At 38.0% G+C, this 26,066-nt stretch overlaps 1 protein-coding gene across 8 annotated transcripts in view; it reads right to left on the minus strand.

The window, feature by feature from the left end:
• The window catches only part of SPECC1L (sperm antigen with calponin homology and coiled-coil domains 1 like), a 101,004-nt gene that overhangs the window by 38,837 nt on the left and 36,101 nt on the right, over window positions 1-26,066 (minus strand). For 6 of the 8 annotated variants that reach the window (XR_005589735.1, XR_005589733.1, XR_005589734.1 and 3 more), the window contains exons 6-12: window positions 22,193-22,266; window positions 21,354-21,529; window positions 18,216-18,379; window positions 15,662-15,753; window positions 6,482-6,572; window positions 2,578-2,661; window positions 528-684 (exon numbers count right to left, since the gene is read on the minus strand). Coding sequence is in view for 5 of the 8 variants with exons in the window: in XM_039505843.1 (XP_039361777.1) it covers window positions 528-684; window positions 2,578-2,661; window positions 6,482-6,572; window positions 15,662-15,753; window positions 18,216-18,379; window positions 21,354-21,529; window positions 22,193-22,266 (838 nt within the window). In the remaining 3 variants the exon portion in view is untranslated. Of the gene's footprint in view, window positions 1-527; window positions 685-852; window positions 917-2,577; window positions 2,662-6,481; window positions 6,573-15,661; window positions 15,754-18,215; window positions 18,380-21,353; window positions 21,530-22,192; window positions 22,267-26,066 lie in introns of those variants that run through there. The other 2 variants (XM_039505847.1, XM_039505844.1) reach the window with 2 other exon arrangements.

The raw sequence follows: 26,066 nt of genomic DNA on the forward strand, positions 1-26,066 counted from the left end.
TGTTTTGAGTCCTTGTATAGAAGACACTACAAAAGTGAAGAATATTTTCCCCATGATATCCCACCATACAAACAAAGACTGCTGTTCTTTCTAGCATATTCAAATATCAGCATCAGTAGGATGAATTATACCTTTGCCACACGCTCTATATGGAGCCAAATCTTAAATTAACGCAAAACTGAGGCTGGTTCAGAATGTTACAAATCACTTGTTAAATGCAGTTTCTCACTACAAACACATGACTCCAAAGCTCAGTGATCTGCCCTGGCTGGCTGTTGGTTTCCTGGTGGAGTTTTTAAGGTGTGGATATTGACCCATTAAACCGTAAGTGGCCTGGGACCTGTCTTCCCAAGACACCATGCCTTATGGTGCTACAAACAGTCTATGCGAAGTTCCAGAGGTTACTGAAGAGCATTATTGCAAAAATAACAGTCAAACGTTGGTGTTTAATGCTAGGACTAAATTCTATGCTTGCATAATATGGTGTTTCAGAGGGTTTAAAAACACTGTGTAATAATGGGTTGTACCTTATTCGATTTCGTGTTGTAGGGGTGACAGACGCTGTAGGAGAGGAGGAGAGAGAGAGTTGTGGTGAGGTGGTTCCCATTGCCATGAGAGAGGCTGGAGATGCTCCGTCAGGTGCACTAATGTCCCGTTTGATTTCTTCACTACTTCGTCTAGACACTGAATGGGGGAAATTAAAAAGCTCTAGAACCAAATATATAACCTCACAAAGGAAGAAAAACACAAACCTGTATCATGTAATTCTTCATATATTTCACCCTTAGTGAAGAGTTCTAGGAAAGGGGTAAATTGATAAAATTACCAAAGTTTTGTAGGATTAAATTTTACCTGAAGCAAGGGCAATTTGCTGAGTGGATGCCTTTAGTCCATCTCTCTAACAGTCTTGGAATGTCTTGAGTAGGGGAGACATTACATAAAACCAAACTATTATATTTTCTTACAGTCCATGCAAAAGTAGTTATGATGTTAGAATTTTGGTTTTTTTATAATTTGTTCAAATATTAAAAGTTCACTAAAATAAAACAGGCACCTGAGTGAAAGTTGTCAGATGATGTGAAGAAAGAATCCTATTAGCTTAATGGCTGACTTTATCAGTAGTCAGAGAGAGATTCTTATTAACAATGAAAAGTACCCATGTAACACCCTGGAACAGTATGGACTGCCATTAAGTTTGCCTGATGAAGATTTTAATTACAAAGTGACCAAGACAATATGTGACTTTACACAGAAAAAAGCTATAGTGATTTACCACAGGGCAAACAGTTTGCGTTTCACCTGCTGGTACCAACACCACAACCTGAACGTATGTCAAAACTCAGAATGGCTGTGTAGTAGCATATTCTTCCTCTATATAGAGTCCTTTCTAGTTAAATAAATGTAGGCAAGCTGAGTTGTGCTTCTTAAACCTGCAAACAAGCTACTGACTGCATCTGTGCAAGACAGAAAAATACAAAATGCTCCAAATACTTCCAGAGAGATTTAATTTCTACTGGTATCAGGGACTATGTTAATTTATAAATACCTTACACAGTAAATTAGGAAGACATTAAAATAAAAATTACAAAATATCACTCTTTTGGATGGTTAAAAGACATCTGAAAATCCTCATTTAAATACATTTTCTTACCTTTGTCACACGAGTGAAAGCTTTAAAAATACTATTTACTTTTCACCATTTATACTATTTACTTGCTTTTCAACATCTCTCTCTCAACTTGGATGGTAAAAATAACATATTCAGACCCACTTTTTGTATTCTGAACCACTTCCAGGTTCTCAGTGCTGCAACGTATGTGCTGCACATATTGCACGGGAAGGTTTGTTTAAAAATATCCATTGGATTTAGAAATAGGTTCATGGTTTTATATTGTACTTAGGTTTGTTTTTATTAAATCTATGGTTTGGGGTTTTTTTATTTTATTTTTTTTTACTTTAAATGAGCATGGACTCAACTTTCTATATAAACTAAATGACACTGATACTGGTGACTCATGTAAATATTTTCAGTTTTGGAAGCATATTTTAAAAATGATTAATTACAAGTGTACTGCCATTGTTTTATCACTTAACAGTTTTTACCTTTTAGATACAGGTTTTTTAAACACACATTTCTGTGTAACTTGCAAGTCAAAATTCTGTGCAACATTGAGAAGAAAGGTTATAGAGCAATACCCATTTCCTGGATGGTTGAAGATGAGTCATGCATGAATCTTGGTTCTAGTGTACACACACAACTATTAAAATATGCCATAGGAGGAAATTGTTCCACAGAGTTAAGCTCCTCAGTTCTGTTTGATCTAATAGGTCAGAATGTTTTATCAAGGGCTTTTATGTTATTTTCAAGTACAAAGGCAAGATTACATTTTCACATTTAAAAGTAAACAATTCCAAACAAGCAAGTGGTGCTTGCATACATCAATTGATAAGTGGTTGTAGAATCTATCAGTCGGAAGACAGAAATTCTCTTTAAAAATAGTAGACTGGGCATGTAACCACAGCACTGAAAACAGAGGGTTCCTGTTTTTAATCAGGCAACTAGATACATGTTATTACCTGAAATAGATTTGGCACTTTCCATGGCAGGTACTCTTGGCAATGAGGCTGGTCTGCTGGTAGAGGAAGTTCTCAACAAATGTTCTGCTCAGGAGAAAAAAAAAGATGCAACACTAATGCAGATTTCAGTTGTAGGGATGTGATCAGTGCGGAGACCATGATAATCATTTATGAATTATAGAATCGGTTCATCTAGTTTACCGATTATATGTCTGCTTAGAAGGAGGCCGAAAGTTTGTCTGTTACCATAAAGTTCACCATGGAGCCATCCTAACCATCCCCCCGCAACACCCCTTAGTAGACTGCTGCCATGATTTGCTATAATGAAGCTTGTAAACACAAGGCTGGGCAAGAAACTCCATCTTCGCACACGTCAAAACTACTCCATAAGTCAGGCAGTCGGAGGTGCTACTAAAGTAGATTGCTGTCATCCTCTATGGACGGGGCCCTACCAAACGTCCCGGACCGTGAAATCTGGGTCTTTTGTGTGCTTTTACCCTGAACTACACAGATTTCATGGGGGAGACCAGCATTTCTCAAACTGGGAGTCCTGACCCAAAAAGGGGTTGTGTGGGGGGGAAGGGAGGGTTTGCAAAGTTTTTTTGTTTGTTTGTTTTTTGAGGGTGAGGGTCACGGTATTGCCACCCTTACTTCTGGGCTGCCTTCAGAGCTTGATGGCCAGAGGGTGGTCACTGTTGGCCAGGCGCCCAGCTCTGAAAGCAGCACCCACCAACAGCAGTGCAACAGTAAGGTTAACAGTATCACAACACCTTTACAGTAACCTTGTGACCCACCCCAACTCCTTTTTGGGTCAGGACCCCTACAATTACAACACTGAAATTTCAGATGCAAATATCTGAAATAATGAAATTAGCGATTTTTAAAATCTTATTACCACAAAATTGACTAAAATGGACTGTGAATTTGGTAGGGCCCTATCTATGGAGTTCAAATCCATTGTTGTTGTAACAATCTTTTATCATTCCATGCATAATAGTAAGAAACTGCTTTAAATGCTAAAATGATGAAAGATTACTTCTGCACAATGCAAGTCAATGAAAAATTAATTTCTTAAAAAGATAAATCTAGCAATAAAATGGATTTTATATAAACATAAGACCCATTTTGATCTAACTTTTAGATTAAAAATAATTTTAAATCAAATTATTTAAAATAAATGAGTACATAAAAGACACCTGCCTAAAGAGTTATATAGCAATATATAGTTAATAAGTACATAAAATCCAAAAAGCAGTAATTTTTGAAGAAAAATGACCAGAAATGCTAAAAAAATATAAATGAACCTAATTCATTAACAGAAATTGGTATATGAGCAACACAGACAGATGTAAAATATACAAATATATACATTTAAAAAGTAAACACATTTCTTACCTACCATGCCTAGTGTTCAGAATTTTGCCTCTCTCTGGCACAAGTTGATGATATTAAACGCATAAAACAATGTAAAAGAATCCAGCTGCCTTTATGAGCACTTAATATATTAAGGTTATTAACTCTTGCAGGAGAAACAAAGAACTCTGAACACAGGTACTGGCAGGCAACAAGCCTTTCAGATTACTTTGAGAATGTATATATTTCTAATGCTTATGTCTACCCATGTATTCTGTTACAACAATTTAAGATGCTAAATCATTTACTTGGCAAGGCATTTTAATTTTAGAATACTTCAATTTTTTTTAAGTAAAATGAAACCCCCACTTTACTAAGCAAATAACCCCAATATGCATTCAACAAAAGTACAGAAAGAAGTCTGGCATATATAGACATCATTAAAGAGGAAATATACCGCTTGGAGTCATATGGGGATTATCTTGAGAAAACATCTACAAAAAAGCTCCCAAACAGGCATAAATCAGACAGCTACACCCAGCATACGAAAACAATTCATTCCTACAGGAAGGGCACATTGTGAACGGAGTTTGACAGACAAAACAAAGTTACCAGAACAGGGAACTATTAGGAAATAGAGATATCAACACTTGTTAACTTAATTCAGTTTTCTGTCTTGCTGTCAAAGCACCATTTCTTGAATACTGATAACATAGCAAAGAAAATGTAATTCATTTGCATGTGCTAGCGTACCCTGTATTTTTAATCTTGAAACCATGGACAATAATACAATAAGTACATACAAATGTCCTCTTTTTAAGGCTTTGGATAGTCCTCTGGGACAAAGTAGCATGACTTCATGTCATGAGTGCCATGTTGGCCTAGCTTTGCATTTGACTTCAATACATTTTGGCACTTTTAAAAGGCATGCATATCCTGATAGCAGGACATGGGATGGCTCTGTCAAAAATCCAGATGAGCATCAACTCTACAGAATTCATACATGGGCGAGACAACCTGTGAAAATATTTCTTTAGCAATTTACCAAAGACACATGGGAACATTGGAGCTCTGTGTTCCACTAACAGAGATCAAAAGTTCGGGAGACTGGCTGGGAGCGTCCAGTTTTCTGAGAAATATGGTCACCTTTCAGCTCCCAGCTGCTGTAGGTGGAGGGAGGCCTCCATGCAGCTTCCAGCTGCCGCAGGCAGAGGGGGGAACCCCACAGCTCCCTGCCACTGAAAACTATGGAGCCGCAGTAGCAAAAGTCATAGACAGGTCACAGCTTCCGTGAATTTTTGTTTATTGCCCATGACATGTCTGTAACTTTTACTAAAAATAACCATGACAAAATCTTAGCCTTAACTATAACCCATGAGACAATTAATGAAGGAAGATACACACCTGGAAATTTAATTTAAATATGAATCATATAGTGTGTCAAATACTTGATGGGAGGAAGCCAGTGTTTATGGTGAAGAATGCACTGCTGGGACTGGCTGAGGTAACCAGTCGCACTGTACTAGCCTGTGTGTGGTACTAGTCTATAAAAATGAATTGTACTTACAGTAATTCACAAGGCTGTTGATAGTGAAATATTGGAATTCTGATATATTACAAGCTAAAGTTGTTAGACTGAAAATTAAAGGAATGATCACAATTTAATAGCAGGCGCAAGCTGCATAAGTGAAGAGTTTCTAAAAGCTGTTTGCTGCACATTAAGGAGACAGAAACGAGGTGGCTCATAAAAAAGGCCATCTACTGTCACGAGTTAGATCCGGAAGAGTTACATGTAAAACTGGCCAATGTCAGTAAATGTTCATTCTACACAAATCAATTTGCTGTTAATTACATGTTGCACTTGTAGAAAAAGCTAACCATTCTTTTAATGTAAAATTAACAATAAAAAGTCCTAATGAAATATGACTATTAGGATTTCGTTTATGAATCTGTTCTGAATAATTAATATAATTTCCAATAAACCATATTTAATTAAAACCACTCTGAAACAAAACAGGTAGCTATTGAAATCCATACAAACAAAAACTGAATCCTTTCAAGGGTCTTTATAAGGGAGAGTAAAGAAAAATATACAGATGCTCAGGATACCCTCAACCTTTTGAACTGGGATTATCTATGGAATATGTTTAATAAACTTTGGCAGCAATTTTTTAAAGACAGATTAACTGTGCGAACAGCTACTATGTTCAGAAAAGTACCAGGAATTATTTGCTTCGGGATAGCAATTCTTGAACTCCAGTGGAAAAATGTACATTTCATAAGAATTAGTCTCTCTCCTCATCATACATGCATCTTTTTGATAACAAACATATATACTGAAATGCACTACGGTTTTGTGTTTCAACCTCTCTGAAATTCCTAGTTTTTGTGGGTCCAAGTCACACTCAGTATTTATATTTTTTCTCAATTAAAAAAAAAAAAAGGTGAAAGCACCACTACCCACTTTACCCTTTATATTAAAGATACCAATTACAAGCCAGTAGTAGCATAAGTTTTACACGAAGTAAAGCTAATGAAGTAGAACACATACCTTGAACAGGGATTTCTGCATAGCTTGGTCTTTTGTCTGACAAAGGTGTAAGGGGTTTGGAGGTTGATATTGGTCCACTTATAGAATGCCTCTAAAATAGCAAGATATCATATAATAACATTTAATTTGAAGACAAAGAGGAACCATCAAAATGGACTGTAAAGCAAGTAACCTCTAGTTTGAGTCTGATGAGTTAATTACTGTATAAAACCATCTTAACAGAAAGAATCAGGACACGTATAGTAGTGTCAGAATGTGGCATACATATGTTCAGGTTGGTATAAGGCAACATGCAAAGAGAATTCATGCTCATTTTTGCTTCTGTGAGATATGTAAAGAAGGCCTGAATGTTACTTTTTACCTGAGACCTGGTCTACACACAGACATTGCACCAGTTTAACTAAAGTCACAATATTAAACCCATGCAGCTGTGTGTATAAAGTGTGGAAAGAGTCCACACACAAAGCTGCACTGCTTTAATATTGCAACTTTATTTAAACCGGTGCAGCTTCTATGCGTAGACAAGCCCTAAGTCTTATTTACCAAACGATAGTAGGTTTGACATTCCAGGTACCAAGGAATTGAAACCTGAATCAAAGAGTGATTCTTATTCAGAATGACAGTTAGGTTTTGTTATTACCTATTTCATTTGAAGCACTCTACAAACAGCTGAAAGTAAATATCTTTGTTAAACATTTCATCATACCTTTATGATATCAATCTAATTATTTTCCATATGGAGGTCCTCTGCACTGCAGTTCTACTCTGAAAGATAACTATGTAAAATTAGCACAATTTTAACAGATTTTTTTGACCTGTGTGAATTCAATGTCCTGTCTTTTTAGTGATACAAGTAAGTTCTCACGGCTCTTTACAGATCCTTCTCAACAAAAATTGAGCTGGATTTTTTATTTTTTCTTGTTCAACTGAATTTACTAAATTCCAACCAGTTACACCTGTGGAAACTCACTGAAAAAACAGTGGAACTCAAAAATGCCATTTCTACACTCACTTTCAGAGTAGAGCTGCACTTTAATGTTGATTTTTTTGATATGTTGACTCTGTATACTGCCTTCGGGAGACCTCACATTCCATTCGAGCACAGCCTCCTGGATACCATCATTGAGGAACTACAGCAACTACTTTCCTAGTATTTTTCTTTGTAAACATTTACATATTTTTAGCTATAATGAATCTTTACTCTCTGAAAAGAAGGAGAGCCAGCACTGTGTGATCCGATAGCATTCCACCCATCGCATGCAAATCATGTGTGGACTACTATTTTGGAACCAATAGGCTATATTGTGGAAATACATATTTATTCTGAAATCTGGATTTTGCATGCAGCATGTTATCATTCCACCACTACAGGTCTGGATCTGCCTTGTTTACAGAAGTGCCAATCTGCAGTATTTTTCCAATGAAGTCAAACACACCAGCTGTCACTATTCTTTCAGTAGTTGAACAGTTTGATAATCATTCTCTACATTCACTGAGACCAGCTGTTAGTCTTTCCTGATTCCCTCTGTAAATTATTTGCATTATTTCCTGGAAAATTATATTTGGTTTCAAAATATCTAATGCAAGTTATAGTACACCTTCATTATTTACTTACCTTGTCCCTCTTACATTTAACTATCTGATCAACCCACTAAAGAGTTTAAAATGAAAATCATGTCAACTTCCCACCTGGCCCATGCTAAGATAAGATGGCTAAATGAGCTGGCCCCCTTATCTTCAGGAGATTAAAGGCTCAGGTGCTTCTCATGCCAAGTCATGTAGAGAAGCTAAACTCAAAGATAAGGTTTAATTTTTTTTTTTATCATAAGTATAGAGTTTGCAGCATGTGCTTGCATACTCAGGATTACCAGACTACTTACTCTGGCATGGCTTTCATATATAACAACCTTTTTGCACTGGCAAGAAAATGAGAAAACTGCCAGTGTCTAGGAGTCTAACCCCCATAATACAGCAAGAGGAATTATATTTCATCACTTCATTATCAGATTATCTATGGGATCCTAAATGAATGCTATCAAGATGGATATTTCTTTGTTTAAACATGCTGTCAACGGCAAATCAAGTAAACCAGAATTACAAATAAGAGCTAGTTTTAATCCATGCATGAAATTGCTTCTGACAGCTAATTTTAAAAGCTAATGTTCTCCACTTATTCAGAAACTTTAACCACCGTGTCAGAGTGAATTTCCCTATTTTTCAAAGGAAATAACCGTTATAACTGAAAGAAAAGGATAAAATTCAAAGAGGAATAAATACATTTTAATTTGGCTAGGCACCGTGTACTCAGATCACACACAGTCTCAACTCAATCAAGACTTCCCACTGATGTCCTGGGGGCTATGCCCCACCCAAATATTAAACATAATTGTACCTGGCCTGCCAAAATTGAGAAGCCAAAACTCTTGGCAGTACAGCAGTAAGGGTTGTAAGATTTAAACCTGTCCCTTATTTCTCTATGATCCCCCACTCCTCGCCTTCTTTAAAAAACAAAAACAAAAAACAAACAAAAAGAAAGAAAAAAAAACCCCTCTTATGGCTTGTTTTCAAACACTTTCCTCTACCAAGGATCATCAGGCAATCACCTGCTGCATTGCCTATCTTTGGGCTAGCCCTACAGCAGTGGTTTTCAAACTGGGTTATGTATTAGACCAGGGGTCGGCAACCTTTCAGAAGTGGTGTGCCATGTCTTCATTTATTCTCTCTGATTTAAGGTTTCGCGTGCCAGTAATACATTTTAACGTTTTTAGAAGGTCTCTTTCTATAAGTCTATAATGTATAACTAAACTAGTGTTGTATGTAAAGTAAATAAGGCTTTTAAAATGTTTAAGAAGCTTCATTTAAAATTAAATTAAAATGCAGAGCCTCCCAGACCGGTGGCCAGGACCCAGGCAGTGAGAGTGCCACTGAAAATCAGCTTGTGCGCCGACTTCGGCACGCGTGCCATAGGTTGCCTACCCCTATATTAGACTATATTATTTGGAAAGGGATATGCAGCCTAAAAAGTTTGAAAACCACTGGGACAGAGGATGAAGGAAGACCTCCCTTTCCAATTCTACCATTCTCAAAGACTCCACATTAGTGGAAACCTCTCCCACCTCCAGGAGAAAGCTCCTGCTAAAGCCTATATAAACATGGAGCCTCCACAGTACTCCTAGCCTGGAAGCAAGGGAACATAGCTCCACACCTCCACCTACCCATGTTTCAGTACTACTTCCCCAACCCCCATGTTCTCCTATGTACAGTACTTTAAAAACAAACATTCTTTGAGATAGGGTCAGAAAAGTGACGGTCTTACTCAGCTGGTAACTTTCGGTATGTTTGTCATTTCTACTTGTCATAAAACAAGTTTATTTGGTTTTCTGCTTTTTACTTCTGTTGGTACTTCAGAGCCAATACCATTATATCCATCTCATGTTTACTCTAGCCAATTTCCTCTAGAATTTTCAATCATTCATCCCACCAGTGTTTGCACTAATATAGACAGGCCACAGATATTCTGGGAAATTTTAGGGGGAAATGGATCAACTGAATTATTTACCGAGTTCCAACCAGCAACATCTGTACTAGTCTACTAAGGCAGTGACATGCAGCATAGGTGTCACTAAGGGAATAATCTGCCCTGCAGAACCTTAATTATACATGATGAGGTGCAAGAAACAATTTTGCTTGACTGAGCCTACGATGAGCATAAGGGATGGTGTTACACACTTTACTTGTAAACTACACTCATTTGATATAGACTCAGACACCAGTATGGAACCGGACTTAAACAAAAAAAAAACCACCAGTCACTGCTGGGACTAGATCTGTCACTAGTACTACGCTTTAAGTGTAACGTTAACTGACTCCTACAAGCCAGTTCTGAGGAACTGGACACGTCAATAGTCAAAGCCCACAATACTGAAAACAATACGTTATAAAAAAGACAGAAGGGATACACACGTCCTCAATATAGACAATGAAGGGTGCACAGATGTGAGCCATAATGTTAAATATTGATATTAAAGACTATCCACAATCTGTATTCTGTAGCTCCTATTGGTCATTTTTCAAACTACATTAAGAACTGGCAGGAGGAAAGGGGTGAAGACATTAAAGTCGGGCTCATTTGAATGAACTGTATAATGAAAGATGTCCACAGTCTTAAATAAACTGGGCTTTCCATTCAGTGCTGTTCCCAAAAAGTAAAGGTATTTTATAAAAAGTAAAATTATACTTGCTCTTTACATAAAAAATAAGTTTGATATAAATATACCAGGTACTATATGGGAGTCAGCAAAATGTACATTGCTGTTTGCCAGCTAGGGTGCAGGCTTATTCTAAACCACAGCAGAGAGCTAAAACAAAACTAAAAATGCCTAGAAACACTAACCCTGGGGGGGGAAATATTATTGATATTTACTTTCAAATATAAGTACAGATTAATTTACCCCTGGAGTAAGGATGAATCTGGCCTAATATATTTAACAAAAAAGTGGTCTCAGAATTACAAATAAGATTTACTATGCTAAGAGAGGAACAGCAAGTGCACAATCTCACTAGCAATAAGAAAATTCTCACTGCCATTTCCAAGCTGAAGGCAAAAGTTCTGCTAGATGGTAAGGATCTTCTGCTTATTATCTGTTAGCATAAATAATTAAGTTAACAGTTTCAGACATCAAAAATCTAATTTTAAATGTTATAGTGTTGGTACTTTCTTAGGTTAATACAGAAATCCATCATGCAGAAAACAATTTGATTAAGTTAGGCTTCCTGGAAATCACCCAGGCTAGAACAATGGGAGTTACTAATCAATTAATAAAGAGAAATAGAAACATACCCAATCCTTTTAAAAATGGAAAGTAATCTGCATGTACAACTTTTTTCCATTTGAGAGGCAGAATGATGGATTGAGTTAGACCATTAACCTCCAAAGATTGTATTTTAAATCCCTGGTGGACACTGGCAAACATCGCTAAACCATAATCCTGAGTACCTGAGGTTAGCTGTAAAAAGTGTGTGGGGAAGCCAGCACACATTAACAATCTCTGTCTCCTTATCTATAAGTTATTATGTATTTATATTACAGTAGAGCCTAATTACAAAGGGCCTAATTAGGACTGGGTCCCCTTTTGCTAGATGCTGTACAAACAGAGGCAGACATGGTCCCTGCAAGGAAGAGCTTACACTCTAAGACCCTAGTGCTATTAGTCCAGGTTCATGAGAATTAAATATACATTTTTAAAAATAGTGCTTTCCAGGAAGAAAAAAAGAAAAAACTGTATTCACTTTCTCTTAATCCTGTTTAATCAGTTTTCTAGATACTGGGAGGGAAATATACGACTCTTAGTTCCCCATTGAAGGAGATATCTTTTGTACTTTTACATTGAGTGCCTCACTCAGACATTCAGATGAAACCTCATCTACACATGGGAAATTTTGCAAAAAATCCCCATTATTGCCAACACCAGTTCAGATAAATCAATGGTAGGAACCTTAATGTAACGGGGCTGCCAGCTGTCAACTAGACCTGCTTTGAGGTAGATGGTAGTGATTACAATATAGGCAGCAAGTCAACTCTAGGGCTCCAATTGTCGCATAGAGCAGGAAAAAAGTTAGAAACTGAGGAAGTTTTGTTATCACAGTTTAAGGAGGAACAGTGACAATCACAGAAATACTCCACTTAGGCAGAGCGATAAGATTTAGTCAATGTGCTTTAGGCTGAGGTGAAAATGGAGGGGTGAAACACCAGGCTGGGCTGCACCTGCCGATGTTGCTTATCAGCACAGAGCAGGAAAACGCATGTAAGACTTGAATGTTGCAGTCGAGTCAAAAGTAATTTAAAATACTAGATTAAACATAACCCAGTTTGCGTAGCAAAGTTAAATATGACACTGGCATTTAAGCCCAACGTTGGTGACATCCTCCTACTGAAGTGAAACTGAAGTATAGATAAATGCCTCTTTTCCTAAAGTGTTTTGCAACATAGGTATGCACTGTTAAACAGCTGCTCTACTCCACCACCATGTTGACTGCATTTTAGTGGAGGGCATAACGATTCCTAGATATATTGCAGTTATTACTATGCTTTGTAATCCTTATAGGTGCATAAAGATTAAAAATGTTAAATTATTCAAAATGTTTAATATTCACACATTAGATTTGCCAGGGATGCCTGAAACACGTAAGATAGTTTGAGTGCTGATAAAATGGATCAAATCACAGACACCAGCCTACCAGTAGTCTAGGGAAATGAGGAGCTCAGCAGAAGGAAAAGAGCAGAAATACCTCTCCCAACAGCCAGGACTGGAGTGATGAGAGAATACGAGCAAGAACAAAAGAGACACCTTAACGCTTTCCTTTACTGAATTGGAAGAGTGTAGTAAGATATTGCATTGAAAATATTGAACAGCAATGCTATAATTGGGCTGTGATGTTCTATCACACAATGATACTGACTTGGATCATCAAGGGAGGTATGCCTATGTTTGCATCTGGTCTTAAATGCAGATGGGTCTCACTCCAAAACCTGGTTTTGACAGTCTGTCCATCTTACCAGAATACCAGGATGGGTATAAATGGGATTTGTGCTGGCAAACAGATTGTCATACTGACCCAGAGTCTCTGCTTGATCAGTTAAGTGCTACCGCAAAGAAACTGAGTCAGCAAGGGTATGTATGTCTACCCTGCCACATGGAGCATGCTTTCCACAGCACATAGATATGTGGTAGCTCTGCTCAAGCTAGTGCACTAAAAATAGCAGCACGGCTGCAGCAGCATGGGCAGTGATCAGGCTAGGTACCCAAGTATGAACCAGGGGGTTAGGCATGATTGTGCTGAGGCAGCTAGCCCAAGCTACTGCTTGTGCCACTTTAGCCACACCAATATCTTTAGCATGCTAGCTCAAGGTTACTTGTTCTAAAGGATTTCAGTACTCGTGCAGTGGACAACTCTTCTAGCTTAACTCAGATCTCATAGCCACGATGACAACCTTGGAACTGTCCCAGGCAGTCACACTCTTAATCTTACTTTTCCACTGTAACTAAAGAAGGAACAAATGATCAGAATATGAAGGCTGACATCACTGGTAGGGGAGACTTGATAGAAGACCAATTCTAAGAAGTAGGCTGAATTGAATTATTTAGTGCCTTGAAGGGGAAGATAGTAGAAATCAATGTGGTAACTTGATGGAAATTCTGAGCCTCATTACATCATTCCTTCACTATAATTGGCTGTTTAGATATAATGCAACATAAATGAGGTCAACACAGAAAAGTCTCTCTGCATAGTTACACACATTCAGTAAAACCACTTATCTTCAAAAGAAATTAGAGGCAAAGTTGCTCTGTTACACTATTACGTTTCTTTTTCAGGGAGTTACTTCCACTCCAGAGAACATCCCACTTCTGACATTCTGTTTGTGCACCAGAAGTGCAATTCAAGATTCAAATTATGGCAGACAAAGAACCTCAAATGAAGAGTAGCAAGCAGCACGTGCTAGCTCTCCACTAGTTTAAGATGTTATTTTGGTTACAAAGAACTGAAGTTCATGGTTAATTCATGAATAAATAAAGCAAATAAGCCTCAGGCTACAGTGAAAAGACTTTGGTGTTGCCAAACCTCTAGTCTAGCCTTTCAGAATGTGAGATTAAGCATGCTCATTTCATGAATGAAGAAAAAAATATAAAGGCAGATCAATGCCGACTGAACTCCCAGCTGACACAAAGCTAGTTAGATCCAGCTGTCTTCTGAAAAACACTGTCACTGCTGACTTAATCACAGAAAGCAACACATTTTCTGATTAAAACATCTAATTTCTCCACTTTTGTTGTGAAGCTATTTGAGTCTCAGTGTGAAGGGACTGCCTCAGGTAAATTGCTGCCATGTTTGGACAACAGGTTTCAAACATTATTCTTTCACTGCCACAAGCCAGGGTTCAAAAAGGTGCTTCCTCTCACATCAACAATTGTAAAATTGTGCCACCGGATATTACAATACATTGGTAGCATTTCTGGCCTGCAATACTCTGAATCTAACAGAAGTACTGATAAGTGAGCATACGTGGTCACTGAAGGAAATGAGCACGGCTGGTTCCTCAAAATGCTTCATCCTGCCAGCAACTACTACCTTTACTCTTATCTGTTCTGAGCCTAACCCTGCTGGCATTCGTCCACGTCCACACCTCATCCTGATACTGAGAAAACAAAACAATGGTGTCCAGGTTCATAGAAAGCAAGACTGAGCAACATGCTCAGTATACTGCTAACTATGCAATCCTGTGATACTTGATGTTCTCCCCTGCAACTGAACGAAGGGGTGGGAGGCTGGAAAGGGGACAGAGAATCTAGGATACACCAACACGTTGAACATAACTCTCTGAATCCCTATATAATGAATAAAAAAAGCCAACTTATAACTTCATCCCTCTAATACAGGTCCTATAGTGAGGCCCGCAACACTGATACATTTGTATCAAAGGCTGATGACCAATCCCACACAGATGCATGACCTCTATCGCCCAAATGAGACAAAGGACTGAAAACTGACAGATGGGTTCCGGAAGATTGAAGTTAGCCTTCCATGTTACAAGAATATCAATTCACAGTAGCATAGAAATACTTAGTATCCGACTATAGAATTTTATTTTTCAGTGTTTCTTACTGAATGACGCCCCCCCCCAAAAAACCCTCTACACGTTACACATGCATTAAACAAACCTTTAATAATTTTTTTAGAACTCCAGTTGGTTAAAGATGTCACATAACCAAACAGTGCATGCAGTCAGATGTTCCTTCATTATAATATACCCCCATAGAAAATAACTTATTGCTTAAAGGGGCAGTCAGAAGTGATTTGTCGACATGGGAAGCAAAGTTGGCCCTGACAACTTCCTTGGAAATGGGGAGGGAAGAGAGACAGACTGCCTCTGTAGCAACAGTAATATGGGGGAGAGGCTGTTTCACTCTAACAGAATTGGGCTTTAAGGGCAATATTTCTTTAAAAGTACCCTTAGGCTGTATCAGTGCCTTTGTCCAACTCTACATTTCAGAAACTATTTACCTGAGGCAATATTTTACTACAGTTGCCAACAAAGTCAATCAGTGTCTGTACAATACCATCATCGCCTTTTGCATGATTTCTTTGACAAACAAAGGATTAAATACCATCACATGCACTTACCTGCATAGGAGACACTGCAGCTGCTGGGGGTGTTTTCATGGGGCTTGGACTGAGAGGAGTGCGAGGAATTGTGGCTGTGGCAGGGCTTGGAACTATTGGAAAAATAAAAAGGAAGCTATCCTAAATGCGGCATGGTTTTCAGTCAAATGGAGAAGTGGCCATATAGCCACATGTCAAGATAACTGTTTAAGGGCAGAACCTGATAGTTTTGTTTGCTCATATTGTACAGTGCTCATTTTTTGGAAAGCAACTTTGAAAGTTTCAAAAATGCTCGAGTACTATGTTGGTCACCTCCTAACATGAGCCTGCACTACATCAAAAATAGAAACACACTTAACTGGAAGTTTTACATACCAAAAATGGCTTTGGTTTTCTAATTTAGAGGGTTACGGTCTTCGTTGCATCTCTAGGCAGTGTACATTGCACACATCAGGGACTCTGTACTTTCCTCCCTTTCCCCCACAAATTGCCTGTGTGACACCCACCCATCCATCTTTATTTTAGGGACTCCCTGCAACCAGCCTTCATGCCAGAGCCTCTAACTTATTCACCCATGCTAGGGTCCTCCATTCCCCACGCATTAATCCCTCTGCTGCATTTCAGGGGGTTGGATTATCCTCCATGTCATCATCCCCACATACCATTACCCCCATTTCCCCACCCATGCCAAGGGCTGTGTGCCCCCCTCATTCCCTCCTAACCCCCATATCAGGGTCCCCCATTTTCCACCACCAGGGAACCCTATTTCCTCTCCCTACATGGTAGGAGCTCTGTGAACACCCCCATTCCACCCACCATGCCACCTATTACCACTCCACCATTCTAATTTCCTTTCTTTCTGTTCTGGAGAAGCATTCAGGGAGTTAGCATTTTCATACTATATTGGGAAAAAGGCTAGAGCTAAGATAAGAGAGACTGTTATGCTGGAAGATGTTAACGGCTGCCACCAACCAGTTATTTCATCTATAAACGATCACAGAGGTAGTTGTAGTTGCTGGGTCTGCTAACCAGATGCAAGGAACTGAGAGTCCCCTTCATCTCCCCCCTCCAAATTTTCCAAATTTCAGAACGAAGTGCCATCAATTTGTGTGTAAACCTCATTTTGCCCAGTCAGTCAGCTGATTCCCTAATTGCATGACTAGCAGATGATGTAAATTTCTTACCAGGAGGATAGTTTTTATTTTTATACAATTTGTCTGAGCAATCGGATCCTTATCCAAAGCCACAGATGAGCAAGTTTTCTGCTGATTCACTCATGTTACTTCCTCCTTTTACTAGAATTTTTTGCACAATTATTATGAACAAAAACACTAACAGCCCTCAAATTAGAACTGAGGAGCTTGAAAGCAACAAAGACAAATACTAACAGGGAGAACACAAATGTAGAAATATGACAACCTACAGAATCTCCATATGATTTATAGATTATACTGAATCATATGACAGGTCTTCAGGTGATGAGCATAAAAGTGGGTTGCCATTTACATTACGGCTGCTTATATCAGTCTGGTACCGCTAAGGGACCTTAAAGTGCATGTAAATGTAATTTAAAATGTAATTTACACCCACATTAAGGCCCCTTTGTACTACCAGAGCAATGTAAAGCTGTCTTAATGTAAATGAGACTAAGGGTTTGTCTACACATTGCGGTAATGTGCTCTACAAATTTAGGGCTTATCTACATGGCGAAATAATGCATTTTCTGGGCTTGTGATTTCTAAAGCACACTAATGCGTTGTACGTTAATTGGTCTGTGTAGTCCCTACTGGTGCATACTGAAGGTTCCTTAGTACAATTTAATGTAATGCTGTTTCAAGCACTGGTATAGTACACTAGGAAACTTTTAGTACACACCAGCAGGACCTACACAGACTAATTAATGTGCAATGCATTAGTGTGCTTTGGCAATCACAAGCCCAGAAAAATGCATTATTTCACCATGTAGATAAGCCCTAAATTTGTATAACAACTTCACAAACAGGACCTTTAAGTCAGGCTCTAAATTTACAAGTCTCATTTCCTAAAGTGCTGAGTGCCCAATAGTTCCCACTGAGGTAAATGGGAGAAGTAGGGTCAACAGTTCTCGGACAGGCATTAAAATATGGATTTTAGGAGCTCAGGCTTTTTTAAAAAAACTTGGTGCTAGTCATTATATAGCTTCTAGGATGCTCATTTGGGGGCATGTATTAATGTTAGTGTCTTAATGGGAGTACTGAATATATCCTTAAGCTGGGGACACAGCTGAGTGTACAATTGGTATTATATTCCTGCTGAGTGAGAGTGCTGACTCACAAAGCCTCTAGTGTCCAAATTACTAGGTAAGTGACAGTGAGGGCTAGAGAACATTCAACCCCTGGGGTTGAGGAGAAAAGAAGAAGAGAAAGGATAATTACTTAACAGTAATGTAATTTAGTATACATGGGCTTGTTTCAGACCTTGCTATCGTAGTGTCATCTAGCTGAATTTTGAATCATCCAGAACATCAGAAGCATACATGTCAACATACACAAACCTCTAACTTTGTATAGCTACTACACTGGCTAGAAGTAATTACCTTGTGAGGCACTGTCGAAGGATTTGATTAGTGTTTTTACGGTGGGAGTTGGCTCCGAGGAAGTGGATGACCTGCGACTTAGCCCCATTCCTTGTCTCAGAGCTGCCAAATCCCTCTCTACAGCATTCATGTAATTGTATACCCGGCCACGTTCCTCTTCCTGCCTGTAAACAAAAGCTAGGCCATCTTAGCCACATCAGAAAAACATCTTTATGTCAAATGGCTTAAATGTAAACACAGGAATTGAGCTCATAACTCTACTCATTATATTAACCTACTTTGCTATTGTAATTTAGGTTTGGATTAACAGCCTTAAATACCAGTCAACTTCTTTAGTATCTGTCAACAAGAGAGCCTAAGTGAACTGAAAGGATTTTACGTATCGAGAGTCAAGTTTAGGGTCTTGTGTTTTCTAGTGAGTTAAACTTCAAATTTGCTATAGATTAAAAACTAATCCACTGAAATCATCAAAATAAGAAACACCTTTACAATTATTTTTGAAAGGGACAAACTTTTTTAGGCCTGCATAAGTAAAAAAGGTTCAACCCATTTTTTTTTTGGGGGGGGGGGAGGGGAGAGGGAAGAGCGCGCACCCGTAGGGTGGGAGAGGGAAAAATAAAATTTTAAAGTTCAGCTTTGAATTGAGACTAAACTCTAGTTGCAACCCAAAGGACACTAAGGTTTTAGAATGGAAGGGCCCTTTCAACCTAAGTTCATGTCGGTTATGACATTCACTGTCACTCTGATGGAGGAACCATCCTTCTGTCTGGAGAAAGCTGCCTTCCCTCCCCACCCACCCCAGGATTTGAGGGGTTATTCATTGCCTCAGTTTCAGATCAAATACTATGCTAACTACATTTTTCAACAGCAGCTATACCGTTTCTCTTCTTTTAGAATCTTACAAGAAGTTTTTAAAGAATCATTTTCAGTTACCTTTGAGTTCTTTGTTCTTAGGAAATCAATTACCAGTAGATTATTTTACCTCCATCTGCAAGTAACATGGATTTAGAAAGCCCTTCTGGAATCAGTATCAGAACAAACCAAGCAATAGACTTCCAACATCCAAAAGCGTGACTACTGCGTAATAGGCTTGTTTTCAAGTTGACAATTGGTTGATGATTCTGTTACATTGTTAACACTGATTCCAAGGAAAACTCAATTCTAGCTGATTTGCAGCCAGTACATTTATTGTTCCAATATATTTTCCCACCAGGGTAGTGAATTGATACTGCAAAGTCAAGCCTTAGCTTCAGCAAGGGGATCCAAACACCTCACAATTAGTCTGATTCATTTCAACTTAATGAACAGATTTTCTAGAGATGCCGGATCCCTGTAATGCAAAGCATAAATTGCAAACTTCCTGTTTTGAAAATTCAAAGATTAGGTTAGAAATTCCTATCAAAAGTGGGTGCTATGACATTTTGACTTAAGGCATTAATCTCTCTAAACTCCTGGTATGAGTATCTCCTAGGCCAATAGTAATCATGAGTTTTACTACCTGACAGCCTATTCAAATTGGTAGCTTCACTTCAGATTAATCTGCTTTACCCTCACCATCCAGGTCATCTCTTATTTTCAAGTATATCCTCCTCCAGTTTGCTCTCTACATCTCACATATGCATCCTGTGCAAAATTCCACTGCAAAAATAATTTCTCTCAGCCCACTCTGGTGTTCAAGTGTTCCCTGCATCAAAAATTTATATCTGAATTTACAAAGTGTTTATCAGTGTTAATTAACATGGCACTTTATAAAAGGTTGTAATAATGGGAACATGTATACACATCACAAACATCATAATTGTAACTGCTGAGTCTCCAGTCTGAATCAAAAGGACCAAATAGCCATGGAGACCAAACAACTCTTCAACTCCTAGAGAGGACTAGTGGTCAGGGTTCAGGTAGATTGGCAGGACTGGGGAAAACATGAATTGTGTCTGAGCTGTATATGCTATGGATTCACTGAAGACTGAATTTTGTGCTTTTTTGAAAGATGCCCGACTAATGTAATTAGGATCACTGTAAAAATCACCACTACAGAAAAACCTCCACAACCAGTTGATTATGAGGCAAACGCTTATTATTGAAGAAAGTTGACAGCAACTGCAGAAAATCCTAGTTGTCTGTTTTCCAAATTGCTATAAGCATAATTTAATTTTAGATAAGAAGCATACTGTATCAGCTTCTGTTCAATATATATGAAAGTCCCTTTTACAGGTGAGGCTTTTAATGACTGGTTTCTCATTCTATTTCTTAAATAGCACACTGCTGGAACTTCATGGAATGAGCTATGCAGTAATACTAACATTATTTTCTGATAGTATTTTTGGGGAAAAAATTAATTACTGCAGTAATTAAGTATTGCAGTAATTAAGTATTGAAACTGACTGATCATAGTCATTTCTAAACTCTAGCCTCAAAAAAAAAAAATCAAGGCCATAAGTAGAAATCAAATACCAGATGCGAGAATGCCCAGGTTTAAGTAGGTTGTATGCCTTCTAATATTCCAAGAGATATTGGTTCACATTACCAGTCTATGTAGATTACCTAGAAGTAATCATCTCTTGTAGAACTCCTAGGGATTTCTGTCTCAATTCAAGCTATAACAGGTCACAAGTGAGAATCTAACATCTTTTATCTGAGTAGCCTAGTTGTCAAGAAACAAACCCTCTCTTCTCCATAGTAAGATAAGCTTGTGTTTTGCTCCCCTCTAAAGAGCCTGGCAGCTAAGCAAAATATACCTGCAACAGCACAGAAGAGACATTCATTGCTTGCTTTCCATGCTCTACTCAGGGAAGCTAAGCCCAAGTCATGGACTCTTATTTGTGACTAAAAACAGACTAACGACTTTCCTTTTTGTGTGTGCGCAAAAGTGCCAAAACAGGTACATTTCCTCCATTGCAGAAAATTAAAAGGCCAGCTATGAAAAAAAAACAACCCTCTCTCTTACAGGTTTGCCCATTCTTTCAGAATTGTTCCTAGAAGTATGCAGAGAGCTCTTAGGCTGAAATGATCTGGCCTCAAAATGACAGTCTCGCTCTGTGACTTTTGACGAGTCTCAACAGTGACTCAGTTAAGAAATTAACATCTCAAATTGTGTAAAAGCAATAAAAATACATAACTCCATTTTCATTAACATACTTGCGTGACTTTATTTCTTCCAGCTCTTTAGTGAGCTTTTCATTTTTCTCCTGAGACTCATGCAGTCTACGTTTTAGGTCCCCTATCTCCTCCTGGGCCTCAGATTTGATATCATTTGCTATGACTACGGCAGTCTGTAGATCAGCTTGGAACTGACGCCATTCTGCGGACTCCTCCTATAAATAACCAAAACTGTAAACAGCAGCTACTAGGAATTTGAAATCAAAGAATTACGCTGATGCAAAGTTCCAGTGAACTCTCAGAGTGGAAGATTTAAGTGGGTGGTAAAAGTACTCATATTTGACAGTCCAAAAGTAAAACACTAAAGTTACAAATCTTAAATATGAAGATAATTTCATCAGTAATCAGCTTTGGGGTTTTGAAGCAGGAGCATTGGAGAGGTCCTAAAATTTCCTTTTCTCTAAACAAAGAAAAGATATAGTTAATTCTTTAATGATTTGGTAAATTTATCCCAAGATGAAGCATTTAACTTCATCCTTGAGCTGATGCCCCTCTCCCCAGAATTATTCTAACTGCTTTTAAACACAGTAACATTCACTTTCCTGCCCATTAGTAAGTCTGCCATGTGCTTTGTCTTTGGTATCTATCAACACCAATAATACCCAGTAAGACCAGTTTCTACCTCTACATATTGAAATCCCAACACCCTTATACAGCCTTGAAACATTTCTGGTATATTTTTAGAGCAGTGTGCAGGGAAAGACAGGCAGACTGTACTATATATTTTTATTGCTGGGTGATGTCTCATGTACCACGCTTACGGTGCCCCCTCCCCTTTTAGTGCTCAGTTGCACACTTGGTTGTAGGTGTTAACCTACCCGTAGCCTCCTGTGAAGAGTCTTTATTTCTCTTTCCATGTCATGCTTTTGGTCCTGAAGTTTTTTAACTGTATCTGGAAAGATAAGTCAAATCCACTTTAAGATAACACCTTACTCAGTGATTTGTCTACGAAAGAGCAACTGAAGCCACTTGTGCATTTTTAAGACTTCCTGAAACCACCACTTATATTTTTCAAATTATACTTATTATATAATTATTAATGAATGTCTAAGCATGAAGTTATTTAACAAAGCACACATTCTTGAAAGTGGGAAATTAGTATAAACTAACTTGATGGGTATTAAGATTCCAGTCTCTGCCTTACACCATGCACAACATTAAAAAACAAAAAAAACTAGTCACTAAAATGTTACCTGCAAGGTAAGCACAGTGACATGGGAGCATGCTGAATACAGGTTTTGATGCCATCAGCGTTTAAGTGGATTTTCCCATTTAAAAATAAAAATAAAAGCTGAGTTACCACACCTACGAATTCACACTTCACTTCCCTGCTCCAAGATAGCTGCCATCAGGAGTGATTCCCTTCCTTGTTATTTCAACAGGAATAAGATTCCTATTCTAGCCCTCAAAAAGCTCCAATTCTTGTGTATCACAGCATTGTTTGAGATAAGCTGTATCTGAAGCATGAGGGGCAAACAGAGTATATTCAATGAGATCATAATATGGAAGTAAGGGGTTCATTTAAATAGGTCAGCAGCTACACAAAGGGCATGCAGCTTGACCACTACCAACTCCTAATCTGGCGTCTGACAGACTGACTCCTGTGATTATTATTCATTTGTTGCATTATTCAATGCACAAGAGAACAGCATGATTGATTATTCCATTCCTATAATTGAGTAACTGATGAAGAAGCACACGGAATACATTTCTCATTCAGTACCACTTCACTGATCCTTGGTTCTTAGGGGCATTCTATTTCTATGGAACTGTATGCATATATAAACTGTAAAGATTAAGGGCCTCTTGATTTGTAGGGCCAACTGTGATAAATTATGTTTTTTAGTTCAGGTTCATTATACCAGGAGCAGCTGAGAAGCAAATATCTTCTGTGTATATTGGCAGCGCTTTTCTCACATGAAGGCTGCAGGTACCCAATGTATTAAACTGCTTAAAATCCAAAACCTTGGCATAAACTACAGAGTAGTAGGCACATGCTTTCTGATTATTCAAGCATTTACTGTACATTAAATTTAAACAACTAAATTGACAGAAGGTAAAATTGTGTGGTTCTTGTTCTGTTGTGAAACTGAACTTTCCAATGTGTTTATTTGGTTATCAGTTACAATTAGTTTCAGGGATAATTATGCAACACAAGATTCTTTTTAGAACCTTAAATTCTAACAGTGCTCTTGCCTGCTTCCCCCCAATTTTAAAATTGAACCCTATATTTTGGTACCCAGAACAATCCCCTTGGTCTCTTGGCAGAGAGCTGTTTTCTAGCATTACAAGACATTTTTAAAATAGCGTATGGTAGACTAAATCAAAATGCTAAGCAAACCCACACACTTATTCACATGAGGATATTCCATTTCACATCATTTAAACCGGATACTAATTTGAAGACACTATCTGAGCAAAGACAGATTGATCTGTAGTTCTTCTGGAGGCTGACAACTTTGGATTCATCAGCTTTGTTATGCCAATAGTCCTAACTACAGACCCTTTTAATGCCACAGCTAATTTCTTTGTAAGAATGACATAAGCCCCTAAGTGGCTTGAAAAACAATATTTCAGGCTTGGAAAAGTTCAAACACTTCAAACCAGACATTTTCCTACATCTATAGCTATCTTATAGGACTACATATTCTAAGATGCACATCTAGCTGACCTTTTAACGTTGGATGTGGTAAGCTAATTAACAGTGAGGGTGACTCAAATCACATGGTACCATGTTGCTTAAGCTACAAAAAATGGAAACCTTTGCTAGTCTTAGTACAAAAGGAGGAATTAGTATTGATACCTTTTTATTAGGCTGAAGCTAATATGCAAAGTTGCCTGTTTTAGGTTAAAAGTGACAAAGTACAACTAAAGAATTTAAGTAATCTTGAAAATCCTGTACAAAATGTACAATTTCTTCAAATACTGAAAGTTGCCTACTGAGGGAGCCAGCAAGCCCTACGAAGCTCCCCACACTAGTTTGCAGCAGATTCCAGGAGCGAGGAATCTGCTGCAGTGGGGGGCGGGGGGGGAGCATCTTTTTGTTTTTTTGTTTTTTTTTAAGACAACTCAGGGAAATGGGTTTCATTTTTAAAAACAATTGTTTTTTTACTCCTAAAAATGAGTCATAATTTGTCTAAAAACAAACAAAAAATAGAAAAATAATCACAACAAACCAGAAAACCTAAATGTGTCCTAGAGTTAAAGATTGGGTAATGCCAAAGTTTTGAGCTGTTTGTGAGATATGAGACACACCATTAAATGTTAGTACGTTTGTGCTTTGAAGTTCAAAACAATGGCCTGAATATTCTCCAGCTACTATAAACAGTACAGAACATTTTATAGTAACAGTGTTTAATTTTTTCTAAATTCTATCAATGGATGGGAGGAGAACATAGAATTGCCAACACCCAAAGGTGTTCAAAAGGAGTGAGCACCTTAAAACAATTTAAGAAAAGGAAATCGTGGTTTTCAGTCTTCTGTTTTTGTACTCCCCTTAGCCATCCCAAATGCACGCACATCATTTAAATACATAAAATATACAGGCACCAACTTCCCTATGTACCTACTCTGGGCTAACCCCCCTTTCTGTCCCCATGCACTATCCAGAGCCCACCCTGACCCCCAACAAGCTCCAGAGCTTGAGAGAGTGAGGCTGCTGCTGCCGCCAAGCTCAAAAAAGGGACTACTACAGTATAGGGACCTCGTGATAATGCAGGCAGCGGCTATAGCTTCTAGAAGCAGAACAGGGAAACCGGAAGATCACTCAAACTTCCTGAGCTGCCTGTTTTTCGCTATGTGAGACGGTTATTTCTATTTTTAATTATTTGCTTTAATAAATAAATATGTAAGTCAGTTGTAAAAGGATATGATGTAACTGGAAATTAAGTGCTATTGCAATTTTAGATGACAATTTGTAACAAACTAGGTTATAGATGCTGGGTTTTAAATTGACTTATTTCAGTGTGAAAGTATTTCACTTGAATTTTACAAAACTGTGGAAGGTAAAGAACAAAATATTGAAAAATACTTAATTGTATTATCATAATCTTTTATGAATCCAAATTGGCACAAAAACTGTCACTATAAAACAAAGTTTTTTTAATGTAAACACCCAATCTGATTAATTTCAATACATTAATACATTTCAAATTTGTTAAAAATGTTACAATGTTAAGACATCAATATTATTTCATAATACACCATTTTAGACAAATTACAATCTGTGAACAACAATCACAATTCAGTTACCACCAAATCTAGCTATTCAGATCCACTGAGGATACTTTCAAGACTTTCTGAATTAAGATGCTAAAGAAATTAATTCTGAAGTCTTATCTGTTTGCATGCAGGTTTCTAGGATTTGAATGCCCCAGGCCACATGATGAAAACAGTCATTCTACAGCAGCTACTGTCACGATCATAACCTTGTTTTCTCCCAGGACATTTACTTGAGATTTTCACTACTAAATAGTGGTTAAATTTTTCAGTGTTTCATTGGAGAACAAGACTTTGAAATAATGGAAACAAGGCTTGCAGATGAATTACTGATGGCAGAACCCCACTTTCAACATAAACCTCTGCATATTGAAGAGTAAGTACTGATTCCTCTCTTGTGACTGGAAACTAGCATGTGATGACTGATCACATGCTGGACAATTACATGGTATAACGTCCAGCTAATGCTTTCTC

The sequence above is a fragment of the Mauremys reevesii genome, linkage group 18 (genome assembly GCF_016161935.1).
Source record: "Mauremys reevesii isolate NIE-2019 linkage group 18, ASM1616193v1, whole genome shotgun sequence".
In the NCBI taxonomy this organism is placed as follows: Eukaryota; Metazoa; Chordata; order Testudines; family Geoemydidae; genus Mauremys; species Mauremys reevesii.